This window comes from Crinia signifera, chromosome 7, assembly GCF_055691185.1.
Source record: "Crinia signifera chromosome 7, ASM5569118v1, whole genome shotgun sequence".
In the NCBI taxonomy this organism is placed as follows: domain Eukaryota; kingdom Metazoa; phylum Chordata; class Amphibia; order Anura; family Myobatrachidae; genus Crinia; species Crinia signifera.
The window spans coordinates 26,435,796-26,456,831 of NC_139223.1; the positions used below are offsets into that span (position 1 = coordinate 26,435,796).

General features: G+C 48.7%; 1 protein-coding gene across 1 annotated transcript; it reads right to left on the bottom strand.

Annotated features, from left to right (window-relative positions):
* Window positions 1-8,386: 8,386 nt before the first annotated feature.
* On the bottom strand, window positions 8,387-19,193 carry LOC146019935 (NADPH oxidase organizer 1-like). The gene is made up of 8 exons (XM_083152606.1): window positions 18,646-19,193; window positions 18,066-18,146; window positions 17,176-17,251; window positions 14,459-14,639; window positions 11,941-12,131; window positions 11,481-11,594; window positions 10,643-10,760; window positions 8,387-10,464 (listed from the first exon to the last, which is right to left on the bottom strand). The coding sequence occupies exons 1-8, from the start codon at window positions 18,745-18,747 to the stop codon at window positions 9,933-9,935; spliced, it is 1,395 nt and encodes a 464-aa protein (XP_083008732.1). The 5' UTR covers window positions 18,748-19,193; the 3' UTR covers window positions 8,387-9,932.
* Window positions 19,194-21,036: the final 1,843 nt, after the last annotated feature.

A 21,036-nucleotide genomic window follows, 5' to 3' on the forward strand; every position in this document is an offset into this window, starting at 1 on the left:
CATGCTGATCCTGCTGTCAGCACAGCACATGCTGTACTTGTGTTCTGCTGCTTGGGGGCGAATGACAATAACACTTCCCCTCGGCTTTAGATGGTTTTTTCACTCCCCCCAGAAAGTTTGGGGGCATGGCCACACCTCCCGTGATTAGGCCACATCCCAAAATGTTACCGGGGCCTGGCATACCTCTCGGTGGTCCTGATTGCATGCACGAGTACTGGCTTGCACTGTGTCCCCCTTCCTGCTTTCCCACCCTGCAGTTTGCACTGTGCCCCCCTCCCCATTCTCCCACCTGTGCTTTGCACTGCCCCCCGCCCCCCCCCACTCTCCAACACATGCTTTGCAATGTCACCCACACACACACACACACACACACTCCCACTTGGCAGCTTGTACTGTGTCCCTCCCCCTCAGCACTCTCTCACCTGGTGGGTTGCCCTGTGACTCTCTACCCTCTCCCACCCAATCAATTGCACCGTGTTCACCACCTCAACCACCACCCCCTGCTCCCTTCCGTCAGCACAGAGTCATGGGGGGGTATTCAATGTCAGGGGCACGGCTGTCGAGCTAGCGCGACAGCCGTGCCCCTGTCCCGTTCTCGGTTAGCTCGCCTGGAGCTCGGCAGTCGGGATTCAATGTCCCGGCCGCCGAGCGGCGAGAAGGGGGCGTGGCCGCGAGTTGCGGCCGGGAAGTGACGAGCTGCAGCCGGCAGCTCGTCACTTCCCGGCTGTTCTCGGCAGAACGAGCCCGACAGCTAGAGATGTCGGGCTCGTTCTGCAGTGAAACCCTGTTCAATGCTGTCGGGAAAGACAGCATTGAATAGGGCCCGTCGAGCATCTCCCCCACGGGAGATGCTCGACGGAGATTGCATACCCCCCATTGTCTCCCCCAGGTTGGCAGCACAAAGACCTGGGTTACTGTGACCTGCTGGCAGCATTCAGGGAGGCAAAATGCACAGATCAAGGGAAGGCAAAATGGTCAGGGTTAGTGCTTGTGTGTCAGCATCCGTTTTTCTGTGTCAGCATCTGTCTGCATTCCGTGTGTATCAGTGTCCTTGTGTCAACATCACTTTGTCAGCATGTGTCAGTATTATATGTGTGTCAATGTCAGCATTCTTGTGTCAGCTTCAGTCAATGGGGGAAATTTACTAATATGAATTCGTAGAAAAAAATCATATTTTCCTAGGAAAATACAAATTTTTGGGGTGTATTCGTATTTTTGGTAGTCCTGGTCTTCTGTCAACTTCTGAAGACCCGGACTACGTCGGATCAAGACTACAGATCTTCACAGGAGGACCTGGGTGAGTAGGATTTCCTTCCACAGGTCCCCCATGGATTTCTTCGGACCCGGATGGACGCCGACAGACGCCGCCGACATGGACATCGACATGGAGCCAGGAAAAGGCACCGGACCAAGACCCAGGGACCTACCTACGGGCTCAAGATAGGTAAGTATCAGTATGTATGGGCTTTGGATGTATTAAAGTTTTATTTTTTATTGTGTGTCAGTGTGTGTGTTTATTTCACTATTTTTTTTACTGTGGAACTACAAGTGCCAGCGGGCCCTTTAATGCCCCGCAGGCTGGGACTTGTGGTTCTCCAAGTCCCAGCTTGCGGGGGAGGCTTGCTGGGACTCATAGTTCCACAGTTAAAAACAATAGTTTTTTATTCTATTTTTTTACACTCAAAAAGCCCGGTGGCCACCGCTCTAGGGCCACCGGGGACAGCACCAGGCTTTAGCCTGGTTAGGTAAGTCCTGGAGGGGGGGACATCTTTATTGGGGTGGTCCCCACTCCCCCAGGGCCCCTGGCCAGGCTGACTGGTCAGTAGGGTGATGTTTTGGCCGCCGGGACTTATATAATAAGTGTCCCCCGGCTGTGACATTACCCTGCTGGCTGGTTTGGCCTGGGGCTGGTTCTTAAAATACGGGGGACCCCTAGTCATTTTGTCCCCCGTATTTTGGGAACCAGTCCCAGACCTGGAGCCTGGGGCTGGTTTTAAAAAATCGGGGAACCCCTATTTGTCGGGTTTCCTGATATTTTATTAACGGCCGCGGCTCCTACAGCCTGGTGCTGGTTACAGCTGTGGGGGGGGACCCCACGCTGTTTTGTTTTTATTTTTATTATTTATTGTACAATTTTTTTTACACTCTGCAGCCTGCACGGATCTGAGTGATCCGTGCAGACCATGGACGTGCGGTGAGGTAAATGGCTCAAGAGTCCCTGGCAAGTACCAGAGCCAGATATGCACACACTATGGCCCTTATTCTGATCGGTGCGGAAATTCCCGCATGCGGACGGACCGCCGATGTTGATCGTCTGCGCATGTGCAGAGGTCACTCTGCGCATGTGCAGGCGATTTCGCCGCACGGATTCTTTATACGCCGCACAGGGGGCGTAGAGGGGCGTGAGGGGCTACTTAGCCTCATTACCCTATGCATACGCCCCCCGTTTCATGGGCGTTCCCATGCAAACGCGGGGCGTATGCATGGTAATGAGGCCGTGACGCGCGGGTACGGGGCGGGCATCTGACATCGCCGGATGTCAGCTGCCCGCCCCCATACATGATTTCACACGGACAAGTGTCCGTGTGGTCTTGTGTTGCGGGACCTGGTGGAGCGTGCGGCCCTGCATTCGATGTTCGGCGACCATCGAATGCAGGGGCTGCTCCCACCATGGAGGAGGCGTATCCCCGTCCACATTCATGCGGACCGCCACATATCCGCATACGGACGGCAGGTGGCGATCCGTATGGAAGGCGGGGATTCGCCTGCACGGTTGCGGCCGCATATTCTGATCGGGCCGCACCGATCAGAATAAGGGCCTATATGAGCCTTTGGGTACATACCAGCATTATACACATGTGCAGCAGTATACACTGCTGGAGATTCGCTGAGTTTTGATGAGAGATGCACAGAAAAGGCAGCCAGGTGAGCCACTGCATCACCTGCCACAGACTTTTTACTCCACAGTTTTGACTGTAAAAATGATTAGAATAATAAAAATAAGATTTTTTTTATAAATTATTAGTATTTTTGACATAATTTATCAATTCAAAATGCCGGCATATGTGCTAGTATGACAGGAAAGGCTGTGCATCACCTGCCTCACCCCACCGCACGACACTGGTGCAGACTGCCTCCACTAATTCGTATTAGCGGACGTATATACAGCCAGCTAATATGAATTACTACGACATTGGAGGGTTACAAAGCAGTCTATGTGACTGCTTTGTAAATTCCCCTCCGGAACAGCCTGTGCAGTCGTAGGAAGAATACCAATACGATTTTTTAGGATTTCAATATTAGTAAATTTCCCCCAATGTGTCTGCATCTGTGTGTCAGCATCTATCAGTGTATTAGCATCAGTGTATCAGCACCTGTGTATCAGCATCTATATGTCAGTATGTCAGCATAAGTGTGTCAGCTTTTATGTTTCCGAGTCTCAGTATGTCAGTTTCTGTCACTGTCTGCGCTTGTCAGTGTGCCAGCATCTGTGCGTCAGCATCCATGTGTCATTGTGTCAGTGTCTGTGTGTGCGCATCAGTCAGAGTGTCAGTATTATTTGTGTGTCAGTATCTGTGTGTCGGGATCTGTCTATCAGTGTCAGGGTCCGTCTGCACATAAGGCTTCTCTCCTCCTGATCAATCTCCCCTCCACTAGCAGTCCGACTACAAGGCTCAGTGACCAGACCTACGCCACCTTACTTCAGACAATGGCAGCCTCCTCCTCAGCTGGTAACACAAGATTCCATGGTTTCCATGGTTAGTTTTCGTACCAACTATCCCTCCCCACTCTGCCTCATCCGCCCCTGTTACCTTAAGGACAACCCCCTTTTTGTGACCACACCCCTTTTTCTGACACACGGTACACCCTCAGATAAACACGAAACCCCTTTTAATGATCGGGGACAACTGTATCGCCGCAGGGCTATTGTATAAACTTCGGTAAGTCGGTGCCTGCCAGGGCTTATCAGGGATTTTGTTTCACCTGCCTTCGACAGGTGAAGCACAATCGCAGAAAAATGGCGGAACATCGGGAAAATGCACCAAATGATTTTTTTTACCAGTATTCAAATATCAGCTAATGAGCATGAATAAGGTAGAACACTGACAAAAAGAGGTACTTGTGTACTATCACGGCGGCCATTGCATCGCAGACCATAAGGCATGTGATGGTATGCGATGCAACAAGATTTCCCCCGATGTCATACAATGTTAAAATTGTATAGCATTGTATATGGCATACAATGCCATACAATGCGATGCGATTTTAAATTGTATAAGCACCCTAATTGTATAAGCACCCTAATTGTATAAGCACCCTAATTGTATAAGCACCCTAATGCACCCCCACGCCACCCCCACTATGAATGTGAACCCGAAGCCTGGTGAGCGTAGCGAGCCCGCAAGGGGTGGCGGTCTTCGTCCTCCGACCTTTTCATACCCCCACTATCCACGTCGGCGTGAAGTTGATTTTATATAGTGTGGCGAGCGCAGCGAGACACCGAGCCTGAAGCGTGGCGAGGGGACGCAGAATACATGTAAAGTAATACGCGTCCGCTCGCCACGCTTCCGGCTCGCTGCGCTCGCCACACTATATAAAATCAACTCCACGCCGACATGGATAGTGGGGGTATGAAAAGGTCGGAGGACGGGTACCGCCGCCCCTCGCGGGCTCGCTGCGCTCGCCACGCTTCGGGTTGGCGTTCATACTGGGGATGGCGTGGGGGTGCATTTATCATTGTAAGCACCCATTAGGGTGCTTATACAATTTAAAATCGTATAGGGGCTTAAATCGCATCACATCGCTGTGCATCGGATGTATGGCATGCGATGGCATGCGATGCAATGTCATTAAAAATCGTGCAACCTAATATCGGGGGCGCCGTGATAATACACAAGTACCCAAAAAGATTATGTCTCCGTGGTGTATAAACTGGGTGAACAAGTCTCCGAGTTGTGCTGTGTGCCCCATTATCAGCTTCTCATTGTTCCTACAATTCACTTAAAAGTGATCAAATGTTTCCTATACAAACAATGTGAAGAAATGATGGAAGAATGCAGCACAGAGACACCGCTGAGTCACCGGATACCTGATCAATGTGGCACAGAGACACCGCTGAGTCACCGGATACCTGATCAATGTGGCACAGAGACACCGCTGAGTCACCGGCTACCTGATCCAGGTGCTTCTGGTTCATAGATCTACAGGTTATATACACACAGCCAATAGGTCTGCCCCAAAAGGTCGACTTGCAGTAGGTTGACATGGTCAAAAGTTCGAGAGGGGCAAAAGGTTGACATGAATAAGGTCAACATGCAATAGGTCAAGTGTCAAAATGTCCAAAATGTCGAAAAAGGTCAGTATCGCCCGCCTCCCCGCAGAACAACCACACCCCCAGCCACCAGCGCCGCCCACATCCTCTCGGTAGCATGCAGCCGAAGGGGGGAGAAATCATTTGGTGGTCATCGATCATCGAATGATTTTTCTACCCTTCAGTCTAAACTGACTTTTATTTCCGCCACTGATCGACGAATAGGGGGCGGGCGCTGATGTCATGTGATGTCAGCCGCCCACCCTGCGCAGGCAACGCCACATCTGCTTTCCATGGGGAACGTCCAGCATTTTCATGGGGATGCCCATAAAACGCTGGGCTTTCCCGTGATGCCACCCCCTGTCCGTGCGCAGACCCCCCCACCATTGAAAACGTGTCCAAATTCGGGCCCTTACGAACGGGTGTGAATCAGCCCCACAGTCTTTGTTTCCAGAGTGTTGGTAAGATGAGTGATATTTGCCACCATATACGTGAGGCTGGAACAGGGCTGGTTTGTCAGTAACTCATGAGCCAGAGCGCGCATCCACCAGAAATACTCAGCGCGAGCGTGTGTGCGCGGCTTCCAGCTGGTTAGCACTCCAATCGCCTTATCAGAAGTCCTTTTCCTTTGGGGTTGCAAAGCAGGGACGTGCAGTCAGGGGAGGCAGGGGAGGCAGAGCCTCCCCTGTCATTAATGAATAACCATAATTAAAATAATACAAAGTGAATACTTATGACACATATTATGTGTCATAAGTATATGCTTTATATTATAATCATTTTTACCCCTTTAAAAAAAAAAATATATATATATTGGTCTAGGAGGCACCAAGTGCGGTGCCTCCCGCTACTAATGATAAATGTCTAGACTCAGGGGGCGGGTAGTGGGCGAAGCCGAGCACTGGGCTGTAAAAGCCCATTCAAAAAAGCTGTAGAAACGGCACCTGTGGCAGTGCCTCAGTGACGGGGACGTGCTTTTCTGCCTATATGAAAGTACGCCTCTGTCACTGAGGTAGATGTGATTGGGCAGGCACATCTGCCTCTGTGACAGGGGCGTGCTTTCATAACGGAGAAAGCACGTCCCTGAAGTCTGTCACCGAGGCACTTCCAGTGGAGTATCTACAGGCTGGCATCCAAGGCTGCTCAACTGCCTTTGGATGACTGCTCCTCACCGCCTGCGCCGCCCGCTCCTTGTCACCGCCACCGGCTCAAGCGGCTCTGACTGTGTGGATTGCAGGCACCGACGCAGATGGGTGCCAGACGCCGGCTAGGCGCCTGCAGCAATACATATTGCACTAACCCAGCGTCACTAGTCCTGGCTAGGCTCCCATTAATTTTATTATCACCCGTCTGGCTCCGCCTCCTGCCCTTTAGGGAGAGAGCAGAGCAGCCACATCATGCGGAGTGCTGAAAACTAAAAGTAGAAGGTGCGTGGTATATGGGGTAAGGTGAAAGTTACTGTATATTGTACAAAAGGGGCACAGTGGTGGAGGGGTTAGAGGTATATATTATATAAATTAGTGTGTGGGCGAGTGATAGTGATAGCTATACAGTATTTGAGATGTTTTTTGGGGGGGATAGGTATCTAGGATACAAGGGGTGTGTAGGGGTGATATAAATGTAGTATAAACTTAATGGAGGGGTCATATATACTGTATGTTGTGTTGGGTGAAATATATGTAGTATTTAAGTATACAGTATGTAGTATTTGTTAGGGGTGATTGTTATGTATTATATAAGGGGCTGTAGCCCACAGAGGTGGCATTCTGGTTGCCCAGAAACCCTCTCACAGCCCAAGTTTTTTTGTGAGCTGCTGACGTTCTGCTGCTGTTGCTGAGGGGTGGTAGGTTTCTAGTTTATAAGGGTTATATAATATGTAAGTGGTACTACTAGTGGTTTAGCTTGTGAGGATAGTGTGAGAACATGGGGCCTAATTATTATAGGTAACATACTGTATTAAGTGCAATATAGTGGCGGCTTGGTGGAGCCAGCGCTGACGGGGTCTGCGGAGAGCACTGGGTCCAAGTTGCTTCTGCGCTGACAGGCAAGAGCTGTTTTGCCTGTCTCTGCTGCTTATGCAGGTGGCAGCTCCTACACCTGCCTGTCAGCGCAGAAGCAACCAGGACCCAAGCGTTCCCCACAGAGTCCGTCGGTGCTGGCTCCACCAAGACAGTGCCTCACTGACCAGTAACCTCACCGCACGTCACTGTTGCAAAGTGAGTGCGGATGATGCCGACGGTGAAAGGGATCCCGGGCACTAACGTGTTTCTCAGCCTTTTTAACACCATCGGCTTCCACAGAGAGCAAGAGGAAGGAAGCCTTTGACGTTAAAAAGGTGGAGAAACGCGTTGGTTCTGGGACTCCTGTGGGAGAAAAATGACCACAAACATGCAAAAACTAATACAATTTCACCTGAAGGCGCAGTACAGAATTGGACACAGGGGGCGCACCTGAGTGGTAACCCAGGCATGTCGCAGAAAGCAGCTTGTACAGTCACTAACACTGGAGGCCATACTGAGACGCAGAAGCTGCTCATGCAGGAGGGATGGGGTTTGTTTCAATGGCGCTACTGATGAAACCGTGTTTCTATCATTCCCTTATTGCAGCCTAGCAAAAGATAGAATCTGATTGGTTGCTATGGCAACCTCACCTCTTTTCATTTTTAGAAGCTTTTGTAAATTTAGCCCGAACTCTCTCGCACGTGCACCTTCTTGTGAACACGTTACGCAGCGCATGAGCACACTGAAACAGGCTCACAATGTGGCGATACGGCTCCAATGTACGCATATACCAACAGCTGCGGTGCATTAGAAATGAGCCAATCAGAAACGTCTTGGTGTTAGCTTCAATGACTGTCCTCATTGGAGCATATGTGTGCAATGTCCAACAATGACGCAGCTTGGAAGGCATACGTGGAACCTGTGTCGACCTACGTCTGCTCTCAGTTATGGCGACCCAATTATCGGTGTAAGCTCAGCTCACTATCAGCCATAGACATCTCACATAGCGGAACACAACTGTACTGGATGATGTAGGACATGGATGAGAGAAAACCGAACATTGTGATATATTGTCTTTATTGGAATATACAGTATTACAGTGTTAATAGGAAACTCTTTTTTATAATACACAATTAATAATGAGATTTGTACATATATCACTACATACTGCAATGTGTTCATATCAATGCACCCCTCCATATGCCAGTATTATATCACGCATTATCATGTATGGCAGAAAAGGTCTGTTTTTGGGACACCCTTGTCTGCAACAACTGTTAACACCTGGCATAAGAGAGACGGGACATTGAAAGAAGTCTTAAAAGAAGGACCATTGAAATGGTAAAGTGAAGTTTTGGACCACAGAAAAGTCTACATTGATGATGGTGCTATCACTGTCTATATCGCACTGGCCACCATTTAAAAACATGCCTGTAGCAAGCCGCACTTACACCAGAAATGACCCTCTGATTCAGAACTTCATGTACAATTTTCACGAAAACCGTACCACATATACACGAGAAATGTTACAATGTTATACACTTCATACCTATGAAGAAACACCCTACAAGGGTATAATGTTACTATATTTGGGGCTGATGCTTAGTCGCATGCTGTTGCCATTGCCTTATCGTAATTGGGCGTAGTTGCTTCTGGGATTTTATGCTGGTATCAGTTCTTCCCCTTGTGTACATCTATGGGAGTATTCAATATGAGATTCTGACAGTCGAAACGTCACAACAGTCCGAATCACAGGTATTTTTGGTTTGATCCAACAGTACATCGACAGTCGGTATTCAATGTACGGAAGCCCTCAAATTGTCGGAAATGGATGCGGATTGTCGGAAAAAGGCTGTGAATTCGACAATCCGGGGCTGTTTCCGACATATCCGATCCAACTTTAAAAAAAAGTCGGATCTAACCCCCTTCAATGCTGTCGTTAACGACAGCATGGAATAGGTGAGTGATGATATTTCCCCTGTCACTCAAGTTCGTAACCAGTTCAGCAACACGCCCATGATATACCCAGAGGACCGTGACATCAATGTGCATCTAAAAAAGTCACCTCCAAGTCACCGTCGGCATCGATTGCGACTGGCAATCAGGCCCTATGTCTCACCTAACATTTTTGGTAGATAAAATTCTACTACAACTAGTAGCGTTACCGCTATGTATATACTCTTCTGGCAAACTTTGCCAAAATAACTAATGACGTATAGATGGAATATGGTAACCTGTAAATACAGGATGTACTCTACTTCATATAATGCCCTGCAAATACAGTTGTGTATATTCTAGAGGTCTTTTATATTTGGATAAAAGAAGCAATAATCACTTAAATAGTGAATTACATAATCTTATCCAATGTCTTTAAATACATTCTTCTGTTAAGGTTGAATCATTTTATGTAATAAAGTCTGCCTCTTTACTTTCCAATCCCTATGTGTGTGGTGTGTGGGATTCTTGCCTCTCTGTCAGGGTGTAGAAGAAAAAAAAGAAGAAAGAAGAAGTTCAGTGTATGAGAATAGTCTACACCTAATAACCATCTGATCCACCATTCAGTGGGTACTCTCCACAGAAAGAAAAGTCCATGGGGGACAGAAGATTGAACAGTGGCAATCTCATCTTTCCATCCCCAAAGTTTGGGGACCAGAGACTTCAATTGTCCCACCACCCACTGGACACCTTTGCAGTTTCTTCTTGGTGATTGTGCTGCACCTCTGAAGGATCTCATCAGGGTTGGGTCTCGGAGGAACTTTGGGCATATGAGATGTAGATGTCTTTGCTGACAGCGATGGGCTGGAGTTGGCCAATGAAGAGCTCTCGCTGTAAGTGAAATTTGATCCACCGCTACTCCCTGTTGTGCTGTCTAAGTCTGAATCCTGATCAAAGCTGGCTTTGGAGCAGACTGATGCAGTCTCCAAAGATTGGGACCTCTCTCTGCTCCCTCCTAAAGGGTTTTCCAACTCTCTCTGGTCACCTAAGGATGTCCTGGAATGTAGAAACAAATCAACATCTCTGTAGCATTTCCCTTCACGCAGGCTGGGGGTAGACACATATTGTTTCATGTTGAGGATGCTCAGGATCTTCTCACATGGGTTTGTGTAAGGTTTCAGGTAGAGAGATGGGATGTAACCAGTCCTTCTGTTGTAGCTATGGCAAAACAAAAGCAGACAAACATTGGAGGCAATTAGATATGATATACTCAATTTTACAGCATGTCTAGCTAACCTCCACAATGCTATTGTGTGGAGCCATGCACCAACAAGGCCACCAACGGAGACACTACCCCTGAGAACAGAGAGTTTGATCAGGCAAAATATGTCCTCACCTGATCAGCCACCATCCACAGTCTGATTTCTTCAAAACTTCCACCACAGCCCCGATAGTGACAGAAATGTCATCAATGTGCTGTTCTTCGTAGCTTTTTACTACTATCCACAAAGTACCTGGAAGAAAAGACACAGAGTCAGTGCAAGATCTGAGGTCGGAAATGTGATGGCTGACATTCTAATGCAGGGATGGCCATCCTGGAGAACTAACAACAGTTCATGTTTTCCAGGCCAACGGTGGATCTGTAGAATGTAGTCAGTTAAGAATGAATGCACCATGATTGAACATGTGACAGTTAGTAATGACTGCACCTGTGCACCAGCTAGGTGGTCTGGAAAACGTGGACTTTTTGGAAGATCTTGAGGACCAGTTCAGCCAGCCCTGTTATTTAGCATTTGGTGGAACATCTCTACTGGCATCACTGGACAAGGGCCTAAAGCGTAGTAGGGGGATTGGTTGCCTCCGTGGGTCACAGAAGGTATCTAAAAATGTGGTAGAGCTACTGCGAATGTGGCCAATTGGGGCCCAGAATTGAGGGGTTACCATTATATCCAAGGCCCCTGATCCCCATTATCTTCTGGGCTAGAGCAGCATTAATAGGCTCCTATCAGGGGCGTTGATGCATTTCTCCACCCATGGATGCAACCATAGCAGAGTTAGATACCCACATGGAAAGAAGTGTATCAAACCACCTATAACAGATACGCAGGGAGTTCCAATGGGGCAAAATAACCCTCAGAGCCTAGTTGAGTAAAGTAAATTAAATAAGCTAGGAATGGAAAACGTATGTAGACACCACATTTGGGCCACAGATATATTTATAGGTCCCCTCATACCCTCTTCTTGGCGTTCCTCAGAAGTGTCACTCTTCTCTGTATTCCTGTGGTCCTGGAGGTAAGGAGCTGGAAACCATGCCAGTTGTTTCTCGTGGTTCTCCACCAGCCACCAGCCTGCAGGTACAAGTAAGAGGAGTTAAAGGAGATTATGGCCTACGTGACACATCCAGCCATCGATGTCAATAAACTATGTGATGGGTGACCATCGATAGTTTTAGCTATCGATGGTCATCCATTTTCTTTCACTGGCTGGTCCGTGGGCTAATCAAAATGTGGGGGCGTGGCTTAATGGTTGTCGGGGGGTGGGGCTATGATCATTGGATTGCCCTTCATACAATCTGCCAATATCCTGCAGTGGAATTAACAGCGCTTGCATCTTCCAGTGTATGGTAACTTATACCGATAGCCCAGCCTGTCGTACCCGTCGTTAGCTGGTGATGCTCCTCACAGTGCCACTTACCAGTGCTCTGCTTCAGCAGCACATCTAGAAGCTCGTGACGCTTCACCGTAAACGTCCTGTTCTTCAGATCGACTGTTTCATAGTCTGCTGTACACAGGTAACTGTGTGAGATCATAGGTCCAGATATGTCAGGGATATATGCTGAGGCAATGCGGCTTTCCTCTCTCTTCTCAGATGGCATGATGAAAAGACTGTGGGCAAAGACACAGAACATGGACTCTGATGGTATCACCACGTCTTATGACTAGAATATGTGGCATTATAATGCACTACCACGTCACCATGAGCAGGCCTGAGAAGCATAGTTACATAGCTCTGGGTCCCATAGCAGCTGCACCTGCTGCACCTATGGTAGCTACACCCCTGTATATAATACATGTAACTGTGACAGGGAAGGTGGCCCCTCTCAGCTCTGGGCCCCATAGCAGCTGCACTCCCTGCACCTATGGTAGCTACACCCTGTATATAACACATGTAACTGTGACAGGGAAGGTGGCCCCTCTCAGCTCTGGCCCCATAGCAGCTGCACTTCCTGCACCTATGGTAGCTACACCCTGTATATAACACATGTAACTGTGACAGGGAAGGTGGCCCCTCTCAGCTCTGGCCCCATAGCAGCTTCACTCCCTGCACCTATGGTAGCTACACCCTGTATATAACACATGTAACTGTGACAGGAAAGGTGGCTCCTCTCAGCTCTGGCCCCATAGCAGCTTCACTCCCTGCACCTATGGTAGCTACACCCTGTATATAACACATGTAACTGTGACAGGGAAGGTGGCCCCTCTCAGCTCTGGCCCCATAGCAGCTGCACTCCCTGCACCTATGGTAGCTACACCCTGTATATAACACATGTAACTGTGACAGGGAAGGTGGCCCCTCTCAGCTCTGGCCCCATAGCAGCTTCACTCCCTGCACCTATGGTAGCTACACCCTGTATATAACACATGTAACTGTGACAGGGAAGGTGGCCCCTCTCAGCTCTGGCCCCATAGCAGCTTCACTCCCTGCACCTATGGTAGCTACACCCTGTATATAACACATGTAACTGTGACAGGGAAGGTGGCCCCTCTCAGCTCTGGGCCCCATAGCAGCTGCACTCCCTGCACCTATGGTAGCTACACCCTGCATATAACACATGTAACTGTGACAGGAAAGGTGGCTCCTCTCAGCTCTGGCCCCATAGCAGCTTCACTCCCTGCACCTATGGTAGCTACACCCCTGTATATAACACATGTAACTGTGACAGGAAAGGTGGCTCCTCTCAGCTCTGGCCCCATAGCAGCTTCACTCCCTGCACCTATGGTAGCTACACCCTGTATATAACACATGTAACTGTGACAGGGAAGGTGGCCCCTCTCAGCTCTGGCCCCATAGCAGCTTCACTCCCTGCACCTATGGTAGCTACACCCTGCATATAAAACATGTAACTGTGACAGGGAAGGTGGCCCCTCTCAGCTCTGGCCCCATAGCAGCTTCACTCCCTGCACCTATGGTAGCTACACCCCTGTATATAACACATGTAACTGTGACAGGGAAGGTGGCTCCTCTCAGCTCTGGCCCCATAGCAGCTTCACTCCCTGCACCTATGGTAGCTACACCCTGTATATAACACATGTAACTGTGACAGGGAAGGTGGCCCCTCTCAGCTCTGGCCCCATAGCAGCTTCACTCCCTGCACCTATGGTAGCTACACCCTGCATATAAAACATGTAACTGTGACAAGGAAGGTGGCCCCTCTCAGCTCTGGCCCCATAGCAGCTGCACCCCCTGCACCTATGGTAGCTACACCCCTGTATATAACACATGTAACTGTGACAGGGAAGGTGGCCCCTCTCAGCTCTGGCCCCATAGCAGCTTCACTCCCTGCACCTATGGTAGCTACACCCTGTATATAACACATGTAACTGTGACAGGTAAGGTGGCCCCTCTCAGCTCTGGGCCCATAGCAGCTGCACTCCCTGCACCTATGGTAGCTACACCCTGTATATAACACATGTAACTGTGACAGGTAAGGTGGCCCCTCTCAGCTCTGGCCCCATAGCAGCTTCACTCCCTGCACCTATGGTAGCTGCACCCTGTATATAATACATGTAACTGTGACAGGGAAGGTGGCCCCTCTCAGCTCTGGGCCCATAGCAGCTGCACTCCCTGCACCTATGGTAGCTACACCCTGTATATAACACATGTAACTGTGACAGGGAAGGTGGCCCCTTTCAGCTCTGGGCCCCATAGCAGCTGCACCCCCTGCACCTATGGTAGCTACACCCTGTATATAGCACATGTAACTGTGACAGGGAAGGTGGCCCCTCTCAGCTCTGGGCCCCATAGCAGCTGCACCCCCTGCAATTTTTCAACTAAATTCCACCAGTTCAATGGCAAGCGTTCTATATTTATGTGCAAACTCTCTTGAACCTGTTTCATTTTCTCAGATTCAGTTGTTTTTATTATTATTATTATTGTTGTTACTACACTGGAAATATTCAAGAGGAGAGGTTTGCTCAGAACGTCACCTCACCTGTCTTCTGCAATGGCTGGGTTGAGGTCTTGGTTGTTCAAAGTGAAAAACTGCACCACAAAGTCACTCTGCGAGATCTTGGCGTCCAGCTTCAGCAGCGTCTGTGAATACGTCTCCAGCTTATTTAGTGTTTCTAGTGACGTCCTGTTATTCTTTTTCTTCACAAGTTTTTTAGGAGCGGCTGGAAAAAAAATACTTTTAGTTGATGAAGTAAGTGAAGAGCACATCTGCTTACCCAGGCATAGAACTATAATCGGTACTTGTGGAGTATCACGGCTCCCACGATGTCCATCGTATGCAAAAAAATCGCATCGCATGCGATTTGATCGCATCGCATACGATTTTGCACTGAAAAGCATCCAAATGCATTGGAATTAGTATTAAACATGTTCAATGGCCCCCAACTGGCATTTTTGAGGCTGTACCACCCCCACTATCAACGCGAACCCGAAGCGTGGCGAGCGCAGCGAGCCCGCGAGGGGCGGCGGTAAGCGTCCTACGACCTTTTCATACTCCCACTATCCACGTTGGCGTGGAGTTGAGAATAGAAAGTGTGGCAAGCCCGAAGCGTGGCGAGCGCAGCGGATACCTTCACAGGTATCCGTGTCCCCTCACGGGCTTCACAGGTGTCCGCGTCCCCTCGCGGGGCTCGCGTTGATAGTGGGGGTGGTACAGCCTCAAAAATGCCAGTTGGGGGCCATTGAACATGTTTAATACTAATTCCAATGCATTTGGATGCTTTTCAGTGCAAAATCGTATGCGATCAAATCGCATGCGATGCGATTTCATACGATTTTGTCAAAAAAACGGCCAAAATCGGTAAAAATCGCATCGCATGCCACTATATATGGCATGCGATGGGAGCCGTGATACTCCACAAGTACCCTATAATCCAATGGAACTCCATTGCCATCTAGTGGTGGTGTTTGATCATTGCAACTATACTTTTCAAACTACAATATTCAAATAAATCCATACATGTTTGACAAGTCAGTGTATCCCTGTATGATCTAACAAGATAGCTAGACTTGGTAAGAACTACTAAATATGTCTGAAATAAAGTAGCAGCTAATTGCTAGGAGTAATACAGTCCAGTTTCGCTGGAGGTGCAGAACTCGGGCGATTTTTAAAGCAGCAATCACTTAGAAGTCAAAGCCAGAGCAGCCGATGATCGCTGAAGAGATGTCGTGAGGCTACGCACGGAATCTCTTTAGTGTAGGGAGGGGAGGAGTGCATTGAGGGAGCCGAACTCTGCAGAGCTGCTAGGGGAGCGCCCCCCAAAATGAAGAGAACGGGGGTAGCGGCGATGGGCCACGTCCCCTCTTCACAAGGCTCCGCCCACCCATCCGTTCTGATGCAACACCTCTTGCCAACCAAGAAAAGAATGGTCTAGGCCTCTGCTTTCAATGAACTTTAACTTTTCATTAGTCATTTATTGTGTCAGAGAAATCTTTTTTTTTATCTCACTTCCTTCACAGTCTGCAAAATACTGTTGTGTAATATGTTCTGTTGTATTCTATTGCATTTTATGGTGTCGCATCCTGTATTGATCTGGCTGCAACTTAATTGGACGCGAAAGTGAAACCGCCTTTGTGGACCCTGCAGCACGTACTGAACAAGGGAACTTTGGGCAAGGGCATTTGTTGCCCTCAGCTATCTTGTAGTCATTCGGTAAATTATACGCCGGACATACAGGAAGTAGCAGCCAATGTGGTGTTTGCTCTCATTTTGTAAATGCCGTTGACAGATGGCTGTTATTGGATTGGTATGGATTGGTATGTGGGCTAACGGCTGGGTAAATAAGACTTGACACCTAGGGTGACATTTAATAGAATGCGAGTTTTAAAATCACATTTTTTTGCAGCGAATTCGCATATTTAATGAGGTGCGTATTCCGGGTAAAAAAGTGCGAATAAGTGCGATATTTAGGCATGAAAATGTGCGAATTTGAGGAAATGTGCGAATTTGTGTAAAAAAAAAAAAAAAACTTTTGCACATTTTTTAAGACAGGACCATGCACAGATCTCGATGATCTGTGCAGGGTTCTGGCCAGTTACCCTGTCAGAACCTGGTCTACATATGTGGCGAATTTTTGACACATTTTCCCGATTTCGCATCTCATTAAATATGCGAATTGTATATTTTTCAATGGGAAAACATCTGGATGCGAGTTCCGGCGCGACTAAAAATCGCACTTTCAGAATGTGCGAATTCGGGAAAAAGTGCGATTTCGGACGTTTTTCTCATTAAATGTCACCCCTAAGATCTATACATCAAAGTATTTCCGCATATCTCTGTCGCTGCTCATGCCTGGGCTGTCACTCAAGAGGTCCAACGAATTATCCTAAGGGACTATTCAATTTTGAATAAAACCAAAGAGTACGCTTCATCGCGTTATCCACAGTATGCGTCAATTGGCCGACAGACTGGTCAACACATGAAAAATGTGGACATGCATTAGACTGACGTGGTCAAAAGGTCGACCTAAGCAGGTCGATATGGGAAAAAAGTCGACATGAGTTTTTCATGACAGAGACAAAAAAACTGAAATGTTGATTGTTTTCCGTGACCTTTTCCACGTGTGACCTTTTGACCAACCTAATGCATGTTGATGTTTTTTATGTGTCGACCAATAGCGGTCAGCATGATGACCTTCGACCTTATCATTGTGGAACTAATGGTCGACACCCATTATCCCCATCGGTAACTGTTCTCACCTCTCAGTTTGGGCAGAGTTCTCTCGGATTTGTTCAGGAGCCCGGCTTCCAACGGGAATGTCCTCTTCAGACCTGTCTGTGCAGGGGAGACAAAACCATCCGTCAGTCTGAGGACAAACCACTAAGGAGGGTCATAGGGACCGCAGTGATAGCTCAGCAGTGTGTGGCCATGCGATCCCCCGCTAGCCTGTGGGCCGTTCACATGTGACTCATGTTCCCCACCGCCAAGAGGGGAGTCCGAGTCGGTGGTCGGACCTGCATGGGACATCAACACGCACATCGGACCCGATGGGACATCAAACGCATTTGATTTCGCCTGATTCCGACGGACCGGGCAGAGAAATCAGCCCAAATCGGATGTTTGACATCCCCTCCGACCTGATGCGCATCGGGTCAGAGTGGAGAGGTCGGACGGGCTGCACATTAAATTTATCAGATCGGACCCTTCACTGACACATCGCGGGTCATTTTTTGCACCCACAATGTTTTGGTTCCGATCCTAGGTGTGTGCCAGCAGTGAAGTACCGTTGGCACACACCTATGTGCAGCGGCGGGGTCCATGGGGTGGGTAGCACAGGGCGGGCAGCGGGGTCCCTGCGGTGCTGGGCAGTCAGTCAGTGGGGTCCGTGCGGCAGCTGGGAACTAAGTTTTATTGCATGTAAATTTGGCACGTCAAGTGCCAAATCGTAAGTGAGCCTTCCGGGGAGCTGCCGGGGGGGGGGGGGGGGGGGGCTCGGCTAGTGTATGGGGGCCTTTATATTGCACTGTAGGAATTCCGGGACCCTCTTTAAGCCACCAGCACCCGTACTGCCAACATACTCGCATGCAGGTTCTATAGGATGGCCGGCATCCTGCACCATCGTACGTGGATGTTCCGAAGACAACCTTACCTGGAACTTCTTGAACTCGCCGAACGTTCTGTAGATAAGGACCTTGTTATGGTCAGACCACGCAACCGAAAACATGTACATCTAGGAAGCAATTATGAAGACCAGTATTAATGTAGCATTAGCAATAACAAAGAAACGCCCACTAAAATATATCTACAGTCTCCAACAGTATGTAGCTTCCCTGAAATAATACAATGTTTGTCCATTACTAAAAGACACAAGGACAAATCTCGACTTTTCGTTTAGGGGTCGCGGGGGGGGGGGGGGGGGAAGGCTCATGGGCAGCTCGGCACTCTATAAATCTAGACTGTGGCAGACAGCATAATCAATGCAAGATCTTTGAATCTGGCAAAGCTGTCATACAGGGAATACAGCAGGGGATAGTGATCCCAGCCACTCATTGCTAGTGGGGGGATCGTCGGCATCTTATCAGAGCAACAAAATTAGCAGGGTGTAGATATTTAATATCCAATACAGGCTAACATACAGGACATCCCTCAACACACAAATGGGCAAGTGCAATTCATGCAGGAGAAGCGAAGCCACTGTCCAGCTGGACATAGGAAATACTCAGTCTCACCTTATATCTGCCGTTCTGCATTAATCCAATGGCTTCCACCTCCACAGGATGCCGCCTGGTGCTGTGTCCCATGTCTGCAGTGATGCTGCTCTCTTCTCCCATTAATGCTGGGGCAGATCTGACAGGTTAGTTATCTGCAATGCTGGGGGTGTGGCTTCCACTGTTCAGGCCAATCAGGACTCAGCTATTCTTCTTACCTGCACTCCAGGCTCTGGTCCTTATTGGGGGGGAGGCAGATGAAAGGGAAATTGATTCTGCTCTTCCTTAATTACACCACAGTTACATGGCAGATAGTGATCTGTGTGACACATTCCTGGCCAGTAGCTGAGGGGCAATAGGTTCAGCCACAAGTCTCTGTTCTCATCCATTTCCTTAACAGCTTATTTACATTTACAGATCATTAACATTTGCATTTCTATTTATTTTTCTAACACTATTAAATGGATCATACTATGATACTATATTATACATCATACACCTGTGGCTTGGCTGGAAAGTACTTATTGTGGCCAGGAGACATTTCCCAGGTCACCCGGTAGGTGCACAGGTGTACTTACTACTCACTGACACATTTCCCAGGTCACCCAGCAGGAGCACAGGTGCACTCATTACTCACTGACACATTTCCCAGGTCACCCAGCAGGTGCACAGGTGTACTCATTACTCACTGACACATTTCCCAGGTTACCCAGCAGGTGCACAGGTGTACTCATTACTCAGTGACACATTTCCCAGGTCACCCAGCAGGAGCACAGGCGTACTCATTACTCACTGACACATTTCCCAGGTTACCTGGCAGATGCACAGATGTACTCATTACGCACTGACACATTTCCCAGGTCACCCATCAGGTGCACAGGTGCACTCATTACTCACTGACATTTCCCAGGTCACCCGGCAGGTGCACAGGTGCACTCATTACTCACTGACATTTCCCAGGTCACCCGGCAGGTGCACAGGTGCACTCATTACTCACTGACACATTTCCCAGGTCACCCAGCAGGTGCACAGGTGCACTCATTACTCACTGACATTTCCCAGGTCACCCGGCAGGTGCACAGGTGCACTCATTACTCACTGACACATTTTCTAGGTCACCCGGCAGGTGCACAGGTGCACTCATTACTCACTGACACATTTCACAGGTCACCCAGCAGGTGCACTCATTACTCAGTGACACATTTCCCAGGTCACACAGCAGGTGCACAGGTGTACTCATTACTCACTGACACATTTCCCAGGTTACCCGGCAGGTGCACAGGTGCACTCATTACTCAGTGACACATTTCCCAGGTCACCCAGCAGGTGCACTCATTACTCAGTGACACATTTCCCAGGTTACCCGGCAGGTGCACAGGTGCACTCATTACTCAGTGACACATTTCCCAGGTCACACAGCAGGTGCACAGGTGCACTCATTACTCAGTGACACATTTCCCAGGTCACACAGCAGGTGCACAGGTGCACGCATTACTCACTGACACATTTCCCAGGTCACCCAGCAGGTGCACAGATATACTCATTACTCACTGACACATTTCCCAGGTCACCCGGCAGGTGCACCGATGTACTTATTACTCACTGACACATTTCACAGGTCACCCGGCAGGTGCACAGGTGTACTCATTACTCACCGACATTTCCCAGGTCACCCCGGCAGGTGCACAGGTGCACTCATTACTCACTGACACATTTCCCAGGTCACCTGGCAGGTGCACAGATGTACTCATTACTCACTGACACATTTCACAGGTCACCCGGCAGGTGCACAGGTGTACTCATTACTCACTGACATTTCCCAGGTGACCCCGGCAGGTGCACAGGTGCACTCATTACTCACTGACACATTTTCTAGGTTACCCAGCAGGTGCACAGGACCACTCATTACTCACTGACACATTTCCCAGGTCACCCGGCAGGTGCACAGGTGTACTCATTACTCACTGACATTTCCCAGGTAACCCGTTAGGTGCACAGGTGTACTCGTTACTCACTGACACATGTCCCAGGTCTCCATAGCGGCTGTTTAGGACCTGAAGGGCTTAGCTTTTCTTACATATATCTTTTCCTATAAAATCTGGACTGTTGTCGGCTCCTGTATGTTGAAGACTAATAATATAACATCTGAGGCGAATTCTACCTAAAATGTGACCACCCCCCCCCCCATTTGTTATTCTTGTACTACCTCCATTATCACCTTATATTTCTGATCTTAGCGTTCGCCATTCAGGGAATGAACACTCTGCTGAAAAGATTATACAGGTCATTTATTAACGAGCTAATAGGTAGCGCAGTTCAGGTATAACACTCACTGGTATTTTCCAGCGACTAGAAAAACAGGAGCTTACGGTGCACCCTGACAGCTGCCGGGAATCAGCAATGACCAATGAA

Excerpts from the sequence above, each read along its gene's own strand:
- LOC146019935 (XM_083152606.1), bottom strand. The coding sequence starts at position 18,747 with ATGGGAGAAGAGAGCAGCATCACTGCAGACATGGGACACAGCACCAGG. Across the intron at positions 12,132-14,458 it reads CCAGCCATTGCAGAAGACAG|TCTTTTCATCATGCCATCTG; the intron begins GTGAGGTGACGT and ends CTTTGCCCACAG. Across the intron at positions 10,465-10,642 it reads TGTGGATGGTGGCTGATCAG|CTACAACAGAAGGACTGGTT; the intron begins GTGAGGACATAT and ends GTTTTGCCATAG.